Here is a 16,401-nt window from a genome sequence, read left to right on the forward strand (position 1 = left end):
TCGCGTGTGTGTGTAATTGTTAAAGTACAGTTAAATAGGCTGTGTAGCTAACAAAAAAATGTAATAATCTAGGTACAGACAGACATAAAAACAAACACGACAAATTACTGGTTCTAAAGTAGTAAAACGTTATACCCTTACAATTAACAGTTGTTCAATACCCGAACATCGTTAACTGTTCAAAATGACCTACAGAGAGATATTATTGGAATTTCTGTGGGATACCTGCTTAGAAACTTAGTTTTAACGACCATCTTTCTGTTCATAAAGATGTTTCAATTAAAATGAAATTTTTGTTTTGGCGGGTATTTTTTATTCTGGAAAACTTTATATGAAACTTTGGTGAAAGCATACAGAAAACAGTTAAAGACAACAACAAGCGCAAAGATAACATCAAAACAAAAGGAAATGCGTCACGAAACTCCATAATATCAGTTAAAATGATATCATGTCCGGTATTTCATATCACATTCCTTGAAACGTACTGGAGCCAATTTAGAACAGAAACGAGTTTGATTTTTTTTATAGTATGTTAGAATGTATCAAAAAATTGGAGTAGAGGAGCCGGAATATTTGTCATCGTTTTTACATTTTTACATCTTTGTGACGTAACTGAGTGTTATGTCATAATGTTAAATATTAAAACAGCACTTTTATTTATAAAAAAATAGTAAATTAATTATATAATATAACATGTGTTTCACCATATCCACGATTATTTAATCAACCTTGGTCCACTAAAGGTATAAGTTTAAAACAAACAGTAGCACCCTACTTTATCAGGATGTTTCACTTTTTTCCCACGATATGTATTTTATTCCATCATGATACTGGAATTCAAATAACTTTACCACGATATTCAACTTGACTTTACCACGATATTCAACTTATTTAACCATGATCCACGCCCCGCGAACGAGAAATATATAGTGTGCAAATTGTCTTTCCCATATCTGTGAATGACATGTATCCCGAGCAAAGAACATCTCGGCAGAGAAAAGAACGTTTTCGCTTCTGTATTTATATGTATATGACCTAAAGCAAATGTACGAGATTTTCAGGTTAAGAACTAATATGAACTGCATGTGTTTTTCACGCCACACGCAGATTTTAACCCGATCCGGATTAGCCACACCTGATGAATTCGTGTAACCCTTCAATTACCAACTTCCGTAAAGTACAAACACTCATTCATATCGAGGCGTAATCAAATTATGTGATGTGATGACATCAAATAGAAACCTACAGATATTGCACTTACTGTACATTTAAATGTTATAATTCAATTTTCAAATTATCACAGATCTCTGTTCTCTGAATAAGTCATTGATGGTTTCATTTTAACGTCGCAATACGTGTTGTATCTCTAAAATCTATCATCTTTCATCTGCTGTTTTTCGGTTGAGCAAATCTTCAGCGAAAAGAGTTTGTCTTTATACTTGCATTGAACAAGTATACATAGGCATGGCGCCGTCGATGGGAACGCCAGAAACGTTTGAGAGGATTAAACCATGTCATAGCCGGATAAAGATCTTTGTTTTGAATGTTCAAGATGATCTTTATTTCATTCTCGATAAAACGATGCATTGTAATATGTCATGCATTGAATAAGTATTAAATGAAGTGTGCGCCGATGTAACAGTTAATGCCCTTGCCATTGGTGATAAGTAACGAATTCCGCACTACTTCAAAGGCTAACAAACCCACCTCGACAAAATGGCATTTGGTGCGCTGAGATATATCAGGGCCTACTTTAGGAATGGTGCGTTACCTGTATAATTTAGCCTGGCCCCAGAATCATAAAAAAAGAACTTAAAGAACGTGCTCAATTCTGAAAATTGTATTTTTATTCCAATGTTACTAATATAGTAAAATGTATATGATTTATGCTTAGAAATCGATTCTTGACGTTATACAGTAGATAAATTGCAGAAAAATTACATCTAGAACATATGCTAGGAAATCTTAGGAATATGTAAGCATGCTTCGAATTAGGAAGTTTCGCAATAATGGGTCAGATGTTAGCTAAACCGGAAGCTAAATTTTTAGGTTCTTTAATACTTTAGAGATTTGAATATAATTTTGTGTATTTATATATATATATATATATATTGAATTGTACGTGTGATTGTGTTTTGTTTTGCTTTTTTTCTCTGAAGTTGTGTGTTTATTATCGAGAGGATGTATTAGGAAAATATTGAATGATATGAATCCATTAGTTTCGATGTGATTTAATAAATATTCGCTTTGTATTTGAATTAGTAAGGGATACATTTATTTCACACACATATATGTTTATTTGTTGATAACATTTCACACTTGTTTTGTTGAGGTTGGTAAAGATGGTGATTACAACACTTCCATGTCGAGGCAACGTATTGGATTAAATACTTGATATCTGTCTTTATAGACTAAAAACATAAGCATTTTCAGCAAAATCAGCTGGTATCAACAATAGTGTAACCCTTAACTTTTGGATTATAGTTTTTGTTTGACTAATAGGACTTTCCAAAGACAAAACTTGTATCTTTTCCCCTTAACTTGTAATATAATTAATAAATAAAGTTGTACTTGAAAAAAAATCCAAAAAAAAAGAAGAAAAACAATCCTATGCCAGATGCAGGTCTGAATACCTGATACAGCGTAACAAGTAAGGCATGGGAGTAAAAATGTGTTATCCTATGCAGTAAATCTACGTATATATGTTCAACAATACATTACTTTGGATTGGCCTAGGTTTCAATACGCGAGTGTTTGTGAAGAGTCCCAGTCTGACTGGAACTGCTCTGACAGATCCTCTGTATTAAGATTAGTATTAAGATAATACGGGCTATCTCCACGACAGTGTGCAGCCGTGTTACTGGGGAGCCACTCTAAATCCTCGCTAAACTGGGCGGCAGACCACCCACGATGTCAGGGGAACATGAAGCAATTATAATTAAAATTTATGTAAGATTTACGGCTTTCCCAAATATAATTTCCAGATAGAAGTTATTTCCCCACCCATTAAAAAGGTTATTAACTTCCAACACATAAGTTTTTACCTCATTTTGCACAATCTTTAATTTCACAACAAGCCAAAAGAGAGGAAAAGTATAAAATAAAATTGTGCAATTTGTCAATTGTGAGTTTGTCTCGACCTTAAGTGATGTACTACCTACACGCTTCAGCTCCAGCGCACAAACAACTCCTCACAGTAACTACTAGGTTAAAAGTAACAATCATTTGTTAAGAAGTATAAAAAGGAACAGGATCCCTTACAAAAGAAAAAATAGAGTATTTACTCTTACAACGTATGAAGACCGAGTTATTCGTGGGTGGCATTTCAGATTTTTGCTTTCAGTAAACATATTAATTTCATTACATGTATACCTGTTTGCAGAGGTTTCTCGTCTCTCTGTCGGCCTATAACGTACGGGGGAGCCGTCAATCAACTGACGGATAGCATGGCTCTCAATGGGTGATTTTTATTAGTTTTTGAGAGGTAGAATAAAGACAATTTAGAGCCAGGTACATGTGAAGTAACTGTCAATTTATGGTGAGGTAAATTGTTCCTTGCGATGGTTCTATCTCGTCTAGCTACGCACAGAGAATAGGGGACTGATATGTACTAACTAAATTGGCCGTCATGTCACTTTGCGGGTTGAGGCCACCGTCGAAGAGGATATTTATCATAATTTATTGTTCCTTTTGGTAAAGTACACAAGTTTGCCCCCGGGTGAACGGTACACAAAACAAATCAATTTCCCATACATCCACTATAATTTAGTTATTATCACCTCAATTCCGTTTAAGTTGTACATGACAGTGTCCATTCAACATTCTTTTATACATTCAACAATTTTACAGCTGATTTTTATCCAAATACGTTTTACTGGGTAATCTTTGTTTGATCGGTGGCACACGGAAAAATATATAAAAATTCCAAAGGTTAACCACACCTTTTAGACATGTTTTGTGATCGAGAAAAATGGTGTAAATGTTTCTTCTACACGTTAATTTCTTATCGCTTACAACCATTAAGAAAGAATTATGACATAATCTTGATCTATCATCTTAAGGGTACATGCTACCTTTCTGTGCCATACAATTTCCAAAAGAGCTCCTCACTGAAACTCACTGAAAACTGTTGATGGCGCATGTAAAAAGTACTGCATTGTTTGATATCACATAGGATATATCTTATTATCAGATTACCCTAATCAACACATTCTAAGGTGAGATAACTCTAACAAGGATCATGTACTAATTTGTCAAGTTATATACAGTTTAAAAGATGAGTTCCTACTGATTTTAAGCATTTTTTTAGCATTGTTGACGGCCTTTTCTGGTTGTTTTAAATTAAAACATGGTAAATTGTATCAAAAGCTATATTTGATTCTCTTCATGAGCCTATAATAAGTGCCATAGCAAGCAGCTGTTGTTAAGTTATCTTTTAGTCATTTAATTTACTGAATGGTAAAATTTGTTCATAAATGTAATAAATATACGTGTAGTCATTCCGGTAAAACGTTAATGGATATATCTACACAAAGAAATCGTGTGGCCCTCGTACAGCTGTGTAGACATATCTACACAAAGAAACCGTGTGGCCCTCGTACAGCTGTGTAGATATATCTACACAAAGAAATCGTGTGGCCCTCGTACAGCTGTGTAGATATATCTAGACAAAAAATCGTGTGGCCCTCGTACAGCTGTGTAGACATATCTACACAAAGAAATCGTGTGGCCCTCGTACAGCTGTGTAGAGATATCCATTACCGTTTTACCAGAACGAGAAACTTATATATACTTGCTTTGGGTTCATACTTGAGTCAACAATTATTTTTGAATTATTATATTGACACTTAAGTGCTAATTTTAAATTCAATGGTAGTATTTCTGAAACTTTCATAACACAGCGAAAATAATTGTACCGCTTTAGATATTTCAAATAGTGAATAATACAGGTTGTGTTTAGATCTGGAATTAACCATAAAATGACATATTCCTGTTTATATTGCTAGGTCCGCGATATTGTTGCACTGCTTCGTAACGTTTTACTATATCTGTTACACTTTCTGACTCTAAATTAACCAATTGTAACCAACCATTAAGTACTTGTTAGCACAGCAGTCCATCAGATTGATTTGTTTTACATACACTGTAGGAAATGTTGAAATAGCTATCACGCAAAAGCAAAATACGTTAATAAAAGAGGTGGACAACTGGTTGCGTACGATGTGGTATTATTATGTACGTTACACTTTCCATTGGAGAAATATAATCATATAATAATCCACAACCTTAAAGAGGTGTGACCTCAAATAGTAACACGGAAAATCCAATACAATTAAACATTGCTCATCAAGTCACAAATACTCTGTATCATGCTCATTCAACTACAAATAAAATGTAGCATCCTTAATCCAGCCACCAAAACAGTATTGCCTCCTTAATATAGCTACCAAAACAGCGGAGCCTCGCTTATCCAGCCACCAATACAGTAATGGTGGCTGGATTAAGGAGGAAACAGTAATGCTTCCTTAAACCAGCCACCAAAACAGTAATGCCTCGTAAATCCAGCCACCAAAACAGTATTGCCTCCTTAACCCAGCCACCAAAACAGTATTCCCTCCTTAATCCAGCCACAAAATCGTTATTGCCTCCTTAATCCAGCCACTAAAACATTATTGCCGCCGAAACCGCCCACCAATACAGTATTGCCTCCTCAATCCAGCCATCAAAACAGTATTGCCTCCTAAATCCAGCCACCAATACAGTGTTGCCTCCTAAATCCAGCCATCAAAACAGTATTGCCTCCCTTATCAAGCCACCAAAACCGTATTGCCTCCCTAATCCAGCTATTAAAACAGTATTGCCTCCTTAATCTAGCTTCCAAACCAGTATTGCCTCCTTAATCCAGCTACCAATACAGTATTGCCTCTTTAATCCAGCTACCAATACAGTATTGCCTCTTTAATCCAGCTACCAATACAGTATTGCCTCTTTAATCCAGCCACCAATACAGTAATGCCTCGTAAATCCAGCCACCAATACAGTATTGCCTCCTTAACCCAGCTACCAAAACAGTATTGCCTCCTTAACCCAGCCACAAAAACGGTATTGCCCCCTTAATCCAGCCACCAATACAGTAATACTTCCTTAATCCAGCTACCAAAACAGCGGAGCCTCCCTAATCCATCCACAAATACAGTATGGCCTCCTTAATCCAGCCACAAAAACAGTATGCCTCCTTAATCCAGCCACCAAAACGGTATTGCCTCCTTAATCCAGACATCAAAACAGTATTGCCTCCTAAATCCAGCTACCAAAACAGTATTGCCTCCCTTATACAGCCACCAATACAGTATTGCCTCCTTAATCCAACCATCAAAACAGTATTGCCTCCTTAATATAGCTACCAAAACAGCGGAGCCTCGCTTATCCAGCCACCAATACAGTAATGGTGGCTGGATTAAGGAGAAAACAGTAATGCTTCCTTAATCCAGCTACCAAAACAGCGGAGCCTCGCTTATCCAGCCACCAATACAGTATTGCCTCCTTAATCCAGCCACAAAAACAGTATTGCCTCCTTAATCTAGCTTCCAAAACAGTATTGCCTCCTTAATCCAGCCACCAATACAGTAATACTTCCTTAATCCAGCTACCAAAACAGTATTGCCTCCTAAATCCAGCCATCAAAACAGTATTGCCTCCCTTATACAGCCACCAAAACAGTATTGCCTCCCTAATCCAGCTATTAAAACAGTATTGCCTCCTAAATCCAGCCACCAATACAGTGTTGCCTCCTAAATCCAGCCATCAAAACAGTATTGCCTCCCTTATCCAGCCACCAAAACAGTATTGCCTCCCTAATCCAGCTATTAAAACAGTATTGCCTCCTTAATCCAGCCACTAAAACAGTATTGCCTCCTAAATCCAGCCACCAATACAGTATTGCCTCCTTAATCCAGCCATCAAAACAGTATTGCCTCCTTAATCTAGCTACCAAAACAGTATTGCCTCCTTAATCCAGCCACCAATACAGTAATGCTTCCTTAATCCAGCTACCAAAACAGTATTGCCTCCTAAATCCAGCCATCAAAACAGTATTGCCTCCCTTATCCAGCCACCAAAACAGTATTGCCTCCCTAATCCAGCTATTAAAACAGTATTGCCTCCTTAATCCAGCCACTAAAACATTATTGCCTCCTAAATCAGCCACCAATACAGTATTGCCTCCTTAATCCAGCCACCAAAACAGTGGAGCCTCCCTAATCCAGCCACCAATACAGTATTGCCTCCATAATCCAGCCACCAATACAGTATTGCCTCTTTAATCCAGCCACCAATACAGTATTGCCTCCCTAATCCACCAATACAGTATTGTCTCCTTAATCCAGCTACCAAAACAGTATTGCCTCCTTAATCCACCCACCAATACAGTAATGCTTCCTTAATCCAGCTACCAAAACAGTATTGCCCCCTAAATCCAGCCACCAAAACAGTATTGCCCCCCTTATCCAGCCACCAAAACAGTATTGCCTCCTTAATCTAGCTACCAAAACAGTATTGCCTCCTTAATCCAGCCACTAAAACCAGTCATTGAAGGAGACCAAAACAGTATTGCCTCCCTAATCCAGCTATTAAAACAGTATTGCCTCCTTAATCCAGCCACAAAAACGGTATTGCCTCCTTAATCCAGCCACAAAAACAGTATTGCCTCCTTAATCCAGCCACCAAAACAGCGGAGCCTCCCTTATCCAGCCACCAAAACAGTATTGCCTCCCTTATCCAGTTACCAAAACAGTATTGCCTCCTTAATCCAGCTACCAAAACAGCGGGGCCTCCCTTATCCAGCCACCAAAACAGTATTGCCTCCCTTATCCAGTTACCAAAACAGTATTGCCTCCTTAATCCAGCCACCAATACAGAATTGCCTCCTTACAGTATTGCCTCCATAATCCAGCTACCAATACAGTATTGCCTCCCTAATCCAGCCACCAATACAGTAATGCTTCCTTAATCCAGCTACCAAAACAGTATTGCCCCCTAAATCCAGCCACCAAAACAGTATTGCCCCCCTTATCCAGCCACCAAAACAGTATTGCCTCCTTAATCCAGCTACCAATACAGTATTGCCTCCCTAATCCAGCTACCAAAACAGCAGAGCCTCCTTTATCATCCACCAATACAGTGTTGCCTCCTTAATCCAGCTACCAATACAGTATTGCCTCCCTAATCCAGCTACCAAAACAGCAGAGCCTCCTTTATCATCCACCAATACAGTGTTGCCTCTTTAATCCAGCTACCAATACAGTAATGCCTCTTTAATCCAGCCACCAATACAGTATTGCCTCCCTTATACAGTATTGCCTCCTTAATCCAGCTACCAATACAGTATTGCATCTTTAATCCAGCCACCAATACAGTATTGCCTCCTTAATCCAACCACCAATACAGTATTGCCTCCTTAATCCAGCCATCAAAACAGTATTGCCTCCTTAATCCAGCCACCAAGACAGTATTGCCTCCCTAATCCAGCCACCAATACAGTAATGCTTCCTTAATCCAGCTACCAAAACAGTATTGCCTCCCTTATCCAGCCACCAAAACAGTATTGCCTCCTTAATCCAGCCACCAATACAGAATTGCCTCCTTACAGTATTGCCTCCATAATCCAGCTACCAATACAGTATTGCCTCCCTAATCCAGCCACCAATACAGTATTGCCTCCCTAAGCCAGCCACCAATACAGTATTGCCTCCCTAATCCACCAATACAGTATTGTCTCCTTAATCCAGCTACCAAAACAGTATTGCCTCCTAAATCCAGCCACCAATACAGTATTGCCTCCTTAATCCACCCACCAATACAGTATTGCCTCCCTAATCCAGCCCCCAATACAGTATTGCCTCCCTAATCCAGCCACCAATACAGTAATGCTTCCTTAATCCAGCCACCAATCCAGTAATGCTTCCTTAATCCAGCCACCAATACAGTAATGCCTCGTAAATCCAGCCCCCAAAACAGTATTGTCTCCTTAATCCAGCCACAAAAACAGTATTGTCTCCTTAATCCAGCCACCAATACAGTATTGTCTCCTTAATCCAGCTACCAAAACAGTATTGCCTCCCTTATCCAGCCACCAAAACAGAATTGCCTCCCTAATCCAGCTATTAAAACAGTATTGCCTCCTTAATCCAGCCACTAAAACCAGTCATTGAAGGAGACCAAAACAGTATTGCCTCCCTAATCCAGCTATTAAAACAGTATTGCCTCCTTAATCCAGCCACTAAAACATTATTGCCTCCTTAATCCAGCCACCAATACAGTATTGCCTCTTTAATCCAGCCACCAATACAGTATTGCCTCCCTAATCCAGCTACCAAAACAGCGGAGCCTCCCTTATCATCCACAAATACAGTGTTGCCTCCTTAATCCAGCCACCAATACAGTGTTGCCTCCTTAATCCAGCCACCAATACAGAATTGCCTCCTTAATCCAGCCACCAATACAGTAATGCCTCCTTAATCCAGCTACCAATACAGTATTGCCTCTTTAATCCAGCCACCAATACAGTGTTGCCTCCTTAATCAAGCCACCAATACAGTGTTGCCTCCTTAATCCAGCCACCAATACTGTGTTGCCTCCTTAATCCAGCCACCAATACTGTGTTGCCTCCTTAATCCAGCCACCAATACTGTGTTGCCTCCTTAATCCAGCCACCAATACTGTGTTGCCTCCTTAATCCAGCCACCAATACTGTGTTGCCTCCTTAATCCAGCCACCAATACTGTGTTGCCTCCTTAATCCAGCCACCAATACAGTATTGCCTCCCTAATCCAGCTACCAAAACAGCGGAGCCTCCTTTATCATCCACCAATACAGTGTTGCCTCCTTAATCCAGCTACCAATACAGTAATGCCTCCTTAATCCAGCCACCAATACAGTATTGCCTCCTTAATCCAGCCCCCAAAACAGTATTGCCTCCTCGTAAATCCAGCCACCAAAACAGTATTGCCTCCCATATCCAGCCATCAAAACAGTATTGCATCCTTAATCTAGCTACCAAAACAGCGGAGCCTCCTTTACCATCCACCAATACAGTAATGCTTCCTTAATCCAGCCACCAATACAGTAATGCCTCCTTAATCCAGCCATCAAAACAGTATTGCCTCCTTAATCTAGCTACCAAAACAGCGGAGCCGCCCTTATCCAGCCACCAATACAGAATTGCCTCCATAATCCAGCTACCAATACAGTATTGCCTCCCTAATCCAGCCACCAATACAGTAATGCTTCCTTAATCCAGCTACCAATACAGTATTGTCTCCTTAATCTAGCTACCAAAACAGTATTGCCTCCTTAATCTAGCTACCAAAACAGCGGAGCCTCCCTTATCCAGCCATCAATACAGTAATGCTTGCTTAATCCAGCTACCAAAACAGAATTGCCTCCTTAATCCAGCTACTAAAACAGTATTGCCTCCTTAACCCAGCCACCAAAACAGTATTGCCTCCCTAACCCAGCTACCAAAACAGTATGGCCTCCTTAATCCAGCCTCCAAAACAGTATTGCCTCCTTGATCCAGCCATCATACCAAAACAGCGGAGCCTCCCTTATCAAGCCACCAATACAGTATTGCCTCCATAATCCAGCCACCAATACAGTATTGCCTCCTTAATCCAGCTACCAAAACAGTATTGCCTCCTTGATCCAGCCATCAAAACAGTAATGCTTCCTTAATCCAGCTACCAAAACAGTATTGCCTCCTCAATCCAGCCATCAAAACAGTATTGCCTCCCTTATCCAGCAACCAAAACAGTATTGCCTCCCTAATCCAGCTATCAAAACAGTATTGCCTCCTTAATCCAGCCACCAATACAGTAATGCCTCCTTAATCCAGCAACCAAAACAGGATTGCTTCCTTAATCAAGCTACCAAAACAGTATTGCCTCCTAAATCCAGCCACCAATACAGTATTGCCTCCTAAATCCAGCTACCAATACAGTATTGCCTCCTTAACCCAGCTACCAAAACAGTGTTGCCTCCCTAATCCAGCCACCAATACAGTAATGCCTCCTTAATCCAGCAACCAAAACAGGATTGCTTCCTTAATCAAGCTACCAAAACAGTATTGCCTCCTAAATCCAGCCACCAATACAGTATTGCCTCCCTAATCCAGCCACCAATACAGTATTACCTCCTTAATCCAGCCACCAATACAGTATTGCCTCCCTTATCATCCACCAATACAGTGTTGCCTCCTAAATCCAGCCACCAATACAGTATTGCCTCCTTAATCCAGCCACCAATACAGTATTGCCTCCCTTATCATCCACCAAAACAGTATTGCCTCCTAAATCCAGCTACCAATACAGTATTGCCTCCTTAATCCAGCTACCAAAACAGTGTTGCCTCCTTAATCCAGCCACCAATACAGTATTACCTCCCTTATCCAGCTACCAAAACAGTATTGCCTCCTAAATCCAGCTACCAAAACAGTATTGCCTCCTAAATCCAGGTACCAAAACAGTATTGCCTCCTTAATCCAGCCACCAAAACAGTGTTGCCTCCTTAATCCAGCCACCAATACAGTATTACCCCCCTTATCCAGCTACCAAAACAGTATTGCCTCCTAAATCCAGCTACCAATACAGTATTGCCTCCCTAATCCAGCTACCAAAACAGCGGAGCCTCCCTTATCATCCACCAATACAGTGTTGCCTCCCTAATCCAGCCACCAATACAGTATTGCCTCCTTAATCCAGCTATCAATACACTGTAACTATCCTAATCGAAGCTAGTAATAGTTCAGCCTCCCTAATATTACCACCTGAGTACAACCATATATTCAGGTTGAGTGCATTACTGCCACATATTTTTTTTATTAAATAAGAAAACCTCAAAAGTTAGTGGAGCAACCAGATTAGTGGTGGCTGGATAGTGGAACAACTAGATTAGTGGTGGCTGGATAGTGGAACAACCAATTCAGTGGTGGCTGGATATTGGAGCAACCAGATTAGTGGTGGCTGGATAGTGGAGAAACCAGATAAGTGGTGGATGGAAAGTGGAGCAACCGGATTAGTGGTGTCTGGATGGTGGGATAACCAGATTGGTGGTGGCTGGATGGTGGGAAAACCAGATTGGTGGTGGCTGGATGGTGGGACAACCAGATTAGTTGTGGCTGGATAGTGGAACAACTAGATTAGTGGTGGCTGGATAGTGGAACAACCAGATCAGTGGTGGCTGGATATTGGAGCAACCAGATTAGTGGTGGCTGGATAGTGGAGAAACCAGATAAGTGGTGGCTGGATAGTGGGACAACCAGATTAGTGGTGACTAGATAGTGGAACAACCAGATAAGTGGTGGATGGAAAGTGGAGCAACGGATTAGTGGTGTCTGGATGGTGGGACAACCAGATTGGTGGTGGCTGGATTGTGGGACAACCAGATTGGTGGTGGCTGGATAGTAGGACAACCAGATTAGTGGTGGCTGGATAGTGGGACAACCGGATTAGTGGTGTCTGGATGGTGGGACAACCAGATTAGTGGTGGCTGGATGGTGGGACAACCAGATTAGTGATGACTGGATGGTGGGACAACCAGATTGGTGGTGGCTAGATAGTGAAGCAACTAGATTAGTGGTGGCTAGATAGTGGACCAACTAGATAAGTGGTGACTGGATAGTGGGATAACCAGATTAGTGATGGCTTGATCCATGAGACACGTCAGTATTTTTGTTTTTAATCTTAAAATAAATAAAGAATTTGTCCATAATATGATAAAGATTCTTATAGCATTATAGATACAAAAAAAATGGAACACTTCAGATCAACAGGAGAGAAACCATGGAGAAATGTAAAATGTATTATAAGCACCTGTTTCCTTGATTTTGCACGTAATGTTTCTGAGGAATAACAATGTAATGCTTTGTTTTTGCAGAAGCGAACTGGTAGGTTTATAACGATCCTAATTGATATTACATCTGAGGAAAGGAAACATCACATTTTCATTAACATTGGTGTTGGCGTTATGTTATGAAACCACTTTGTTCATTACCTCAAACGACGTTTGGTTGCTACAAAATTATTATTTGCAGTCGAATATCTATATTTCTAATCATCTTCCCATATTTCAAATCACACAGAAAATAATTTATATTTTATGATAACAACTGCATCAAATTTTCGTTACAGAACACATTTGTGTAATATCTAATGATATTTCAATAGCCGCGAAACGTTTAATGTAAACAATGAGTTATTTCAAACGTATCAAAGCTATTCATTAAATAGATTCATCCCCGTACTGTCTAAATAACTGGGCAGTCCATTATCTGCTACACAGTCATTTATCTAGATAGGGATAGACGTTGTTAATAAACTTGTTACCGACCCTAACCATTACGGTCGTACGGCAGGGGAGACATCCCATGTAGACCACACACGGTGTGCTCTGTCAGTGAACATACCGGGCGGCACAGACTAGACAATCCTGAATCATCCCTTTCCCTTCAACTCAGATAAAAATGGATCACACACATACACTTTAATTTAGTTTCAACTTGATAATTCACCTTTTAACATTTCTCTTCTGTTGAGCGAATATTTTAATCTGACGGTATTGGTGTATTTAAAAACCACGACTGATACAACAAAACGATTAACTGTTTAAATTTCATCGACAAGATCTTAATAACGTAATTAAATCTGGATATTTTATAATATTTATATATTTGTGTATACTATTCCTAACTAATTTCATGTTTGATATGTCATAAAACTTTGTAGAATAGACAATCATTCTGAATCTGCATAACTTAAAAAAAGCATGTTTCAAACGAATACGTCACAATCTTAGTCAGTAATATGAAATTCTCCAAACTTTTTAAATAACAACATTGATAGAAATAGAAATATCCACGTATAAAACTCCGTGTAATAGGGACGCTACCATGAAATATCAAACCAGCTTTTAATTTTATACAAATGAGCCCGTAAAAATATCAATATTAATGACATAAAATCACAATGACATGTTTAAGTATTTAACAACATAAAAAAAAAACAAATAAATAAATATTTTAATTAACAAAATGCTTGACTTACCGAGTGCAGGGCAGATATCTTCATTTTCAAATATGGCTGTAAATCATCCATGCTAATGCCGGATATTCAACATGTCGTCTGCTCACACTTCTAAAAACAACTTCAGCATTTGAAATAAAGTTTTTTTCTCAACGAGAAATCCAGATATGGCGTCTACTGATCGACTTAAGGCACAATACATTATATAAATATTTAGACAAGGATGGTACGACTAACGTAGTCAGCGCCACCAATGTGAGGGTTGGAAACTCCTTCTGGGTGGCCCGACGCCACCACGTAGCAATTTGTCAGAACCGATAGTAAATGTTGACGATAATCAGTCAGAAAAAACTCTGATAGCTGGCTCTTAACGTCAACGTTTAAAATCTGATTGTTGCAGGTGGTAGATACGTCTGAATTAAAAGCCTCACAATTTGGCCCCAACCTGTGTTCTTGGATTTAATTTTAAGTTCAAATCTTTTAGATTTCAAGCAGACTATCATTTAACCCAGTGTTCCGTGTAATGAATGTCATCGATAGTCCAAGGTTTACTCACCAGGTAAATCCGCGGATTTTAAACAGGAAAGAGTATATTGAGTGAGGATCATACGCTCTAGGACATTTATAAGGTTGATATTGTCGTACAGATCTGTTTTAAATCATGTTAACATACTTGCTGAAAATAAAAAAAATAAAAAATACAGTTACAGTTCACATGTCACGATGTCATTTTTATTGTTCTGACAATAAAACCAAGAAAAGAAACAAACACAAGTTAAAAAAAAGTCAAGTTTTATAGATAATTAATTTGTCTCGGCATTAAAGGGGAAATTAGTGTATATTATAATATAAAAGTTACTTTGAGGCTAAAATATATAATGCTTGGCCTGGTTCATTGTCATTTCATCATAAATGTAATCAATAGTAATAAAACGAAATTAAAACTCTTGTCACGTTTGCCATATATCGTTCCAAGTCCGGGACAAATATTTAAATACTGATACCAAGAAAGTTATTTGGGAAGATCGCGGTGTTCTTCTATTAGTTTTGGTGTAGTCTGTTTGGTCCCTACACCAACAATTACTTACAGTGGTTTTTCGTGTAATTATTCAATAAAATATAATGTTACATGCCTGAAGCTTGTAATTGTTAGGTGGCTATAGTGACCCCGGATATCTTTTGCTGACGCCTGCCACTTTCTACATTTAAACAACAACATTTTTCAAGCTATTTTTAGTTTTTTAACACGTGCCCGTTTTTGTCACAAGCTTTATTTTCTAAGCTTTTGTTAACTTGTGGTTAAAAGCATGAAAGCCAAAGAAAAGAAAATGTGTTGTCTTTCTTTAACTTTGAGCTCATATTTTTTTCTACAACTAAAGTGTGGATAAAAGTATTCTTAACAAATTCAATTGAAGTTTATATTACATCCACAGAATATAGGAAACAAAAACGGTTTACAGATGAGAATAGGGTAAGCGGAACAGCTAAACGGTCATTGGTTTAGAAAAAAATAGTAGTATGGCGCTGGAACTTACATTTTCAACATTGATTAATATGATATGCTTATACCATTTCTTATGCCTCTTTGCCAAATATTGGTTTGTATTTTGACTTAAATATTTGAGCTATCTTTATGAATGAAATTTTGCTTCACAGAATCACTTAACTTTTCATCTTTCAATTTACATCACATGTCATTTTTTAATTGGTTTGAATATTTGACCTTATTACAAACATATATACTACGGCTTGTTTTCAAAATATTTCAACATACTGAATAATTAAAAACAATGTAATATATATATAGTTTATATGAGAAACAAATCGATGCAATGTAAACGGTAGAAATTGATATTTGAAATTCCATTGATATATTGGATATTTAATTATTTCTATATGCATGTTTGATGAAGGAATATCTCGATAAAAAGAAAAAAAAATCCTTTTATGAAAGAAGTGAAAAGGCGGAAATATGTTCTTCTTAATCATGAATGTTATGCAAAAAAAACAAAAACACATCGAACTGCATTCCTCTATTATTATTATTATTATTTTTGAACAAATTGTATAAAAACAGAAGCAAAAATAATATAATGTATAACGTAAAATAAACAAACAATAGACCATATTAATTAGATGTTTACTTGTAGTAATCAACAGAAAAAATCAAACACAACGTATTCAAGGAATTCTAACCGTGTAGTTGCCATAGGGATAATTCTCAAACCAACATAACAGAAAATACTTTTTTTTTTTTTACCTCAAATCGATGTTCTTTCCATGAAGACAAAAACCGATTGATATTTTTAAAAAGTATAGCAGCTTT

The 16,401-nt window shown here is 38.2% G+C and overlaps 1 protein-coding gene across 1 annotated transcript in view; it reads right to left on the reverse strand.

Annotated features, from left to right (window-relative positions):
* LOC110466639 (protein patched homolog 1-like) overlaps positions 1-14,206 on the reverse strand; it is an 81,670-nt gene extending 67,464 nt beyond the window's left edge. Inside the window, exon 1 of the mRNA XM_021523273.1 lies at positions 14,097-14,206. Coding sequence (XP_021378948.1) covers positions 14,097-14,147 — 51 coding nt within the window. The 5' untranslated portion in view covers positions 14,148-14,206. The remainder of the gene's footprint in view (positions 1-14,096) is intronic.
* Between the last annotated feature and the right edge of the window lie 2,195 nt (positions 14,207-16,401).

Source organism: Mizuhopecten yessoensis, unplaced genomic scaffold (genome assembly GCF_002113885.1).
Source record: "Mizuhopecten yessoensis strain PY_sf001 unplaced genomic scaffold, ASM211388v2 scaffold11139, whole genome shotgun sequence".
NCBI classification, from domain to species: Eukaryota; Metazoa; Mollusca; class Bivalvia; order Pectinida; family Pectinidae; genus Mizuhopecten; species Mizuhopecten yessoensis.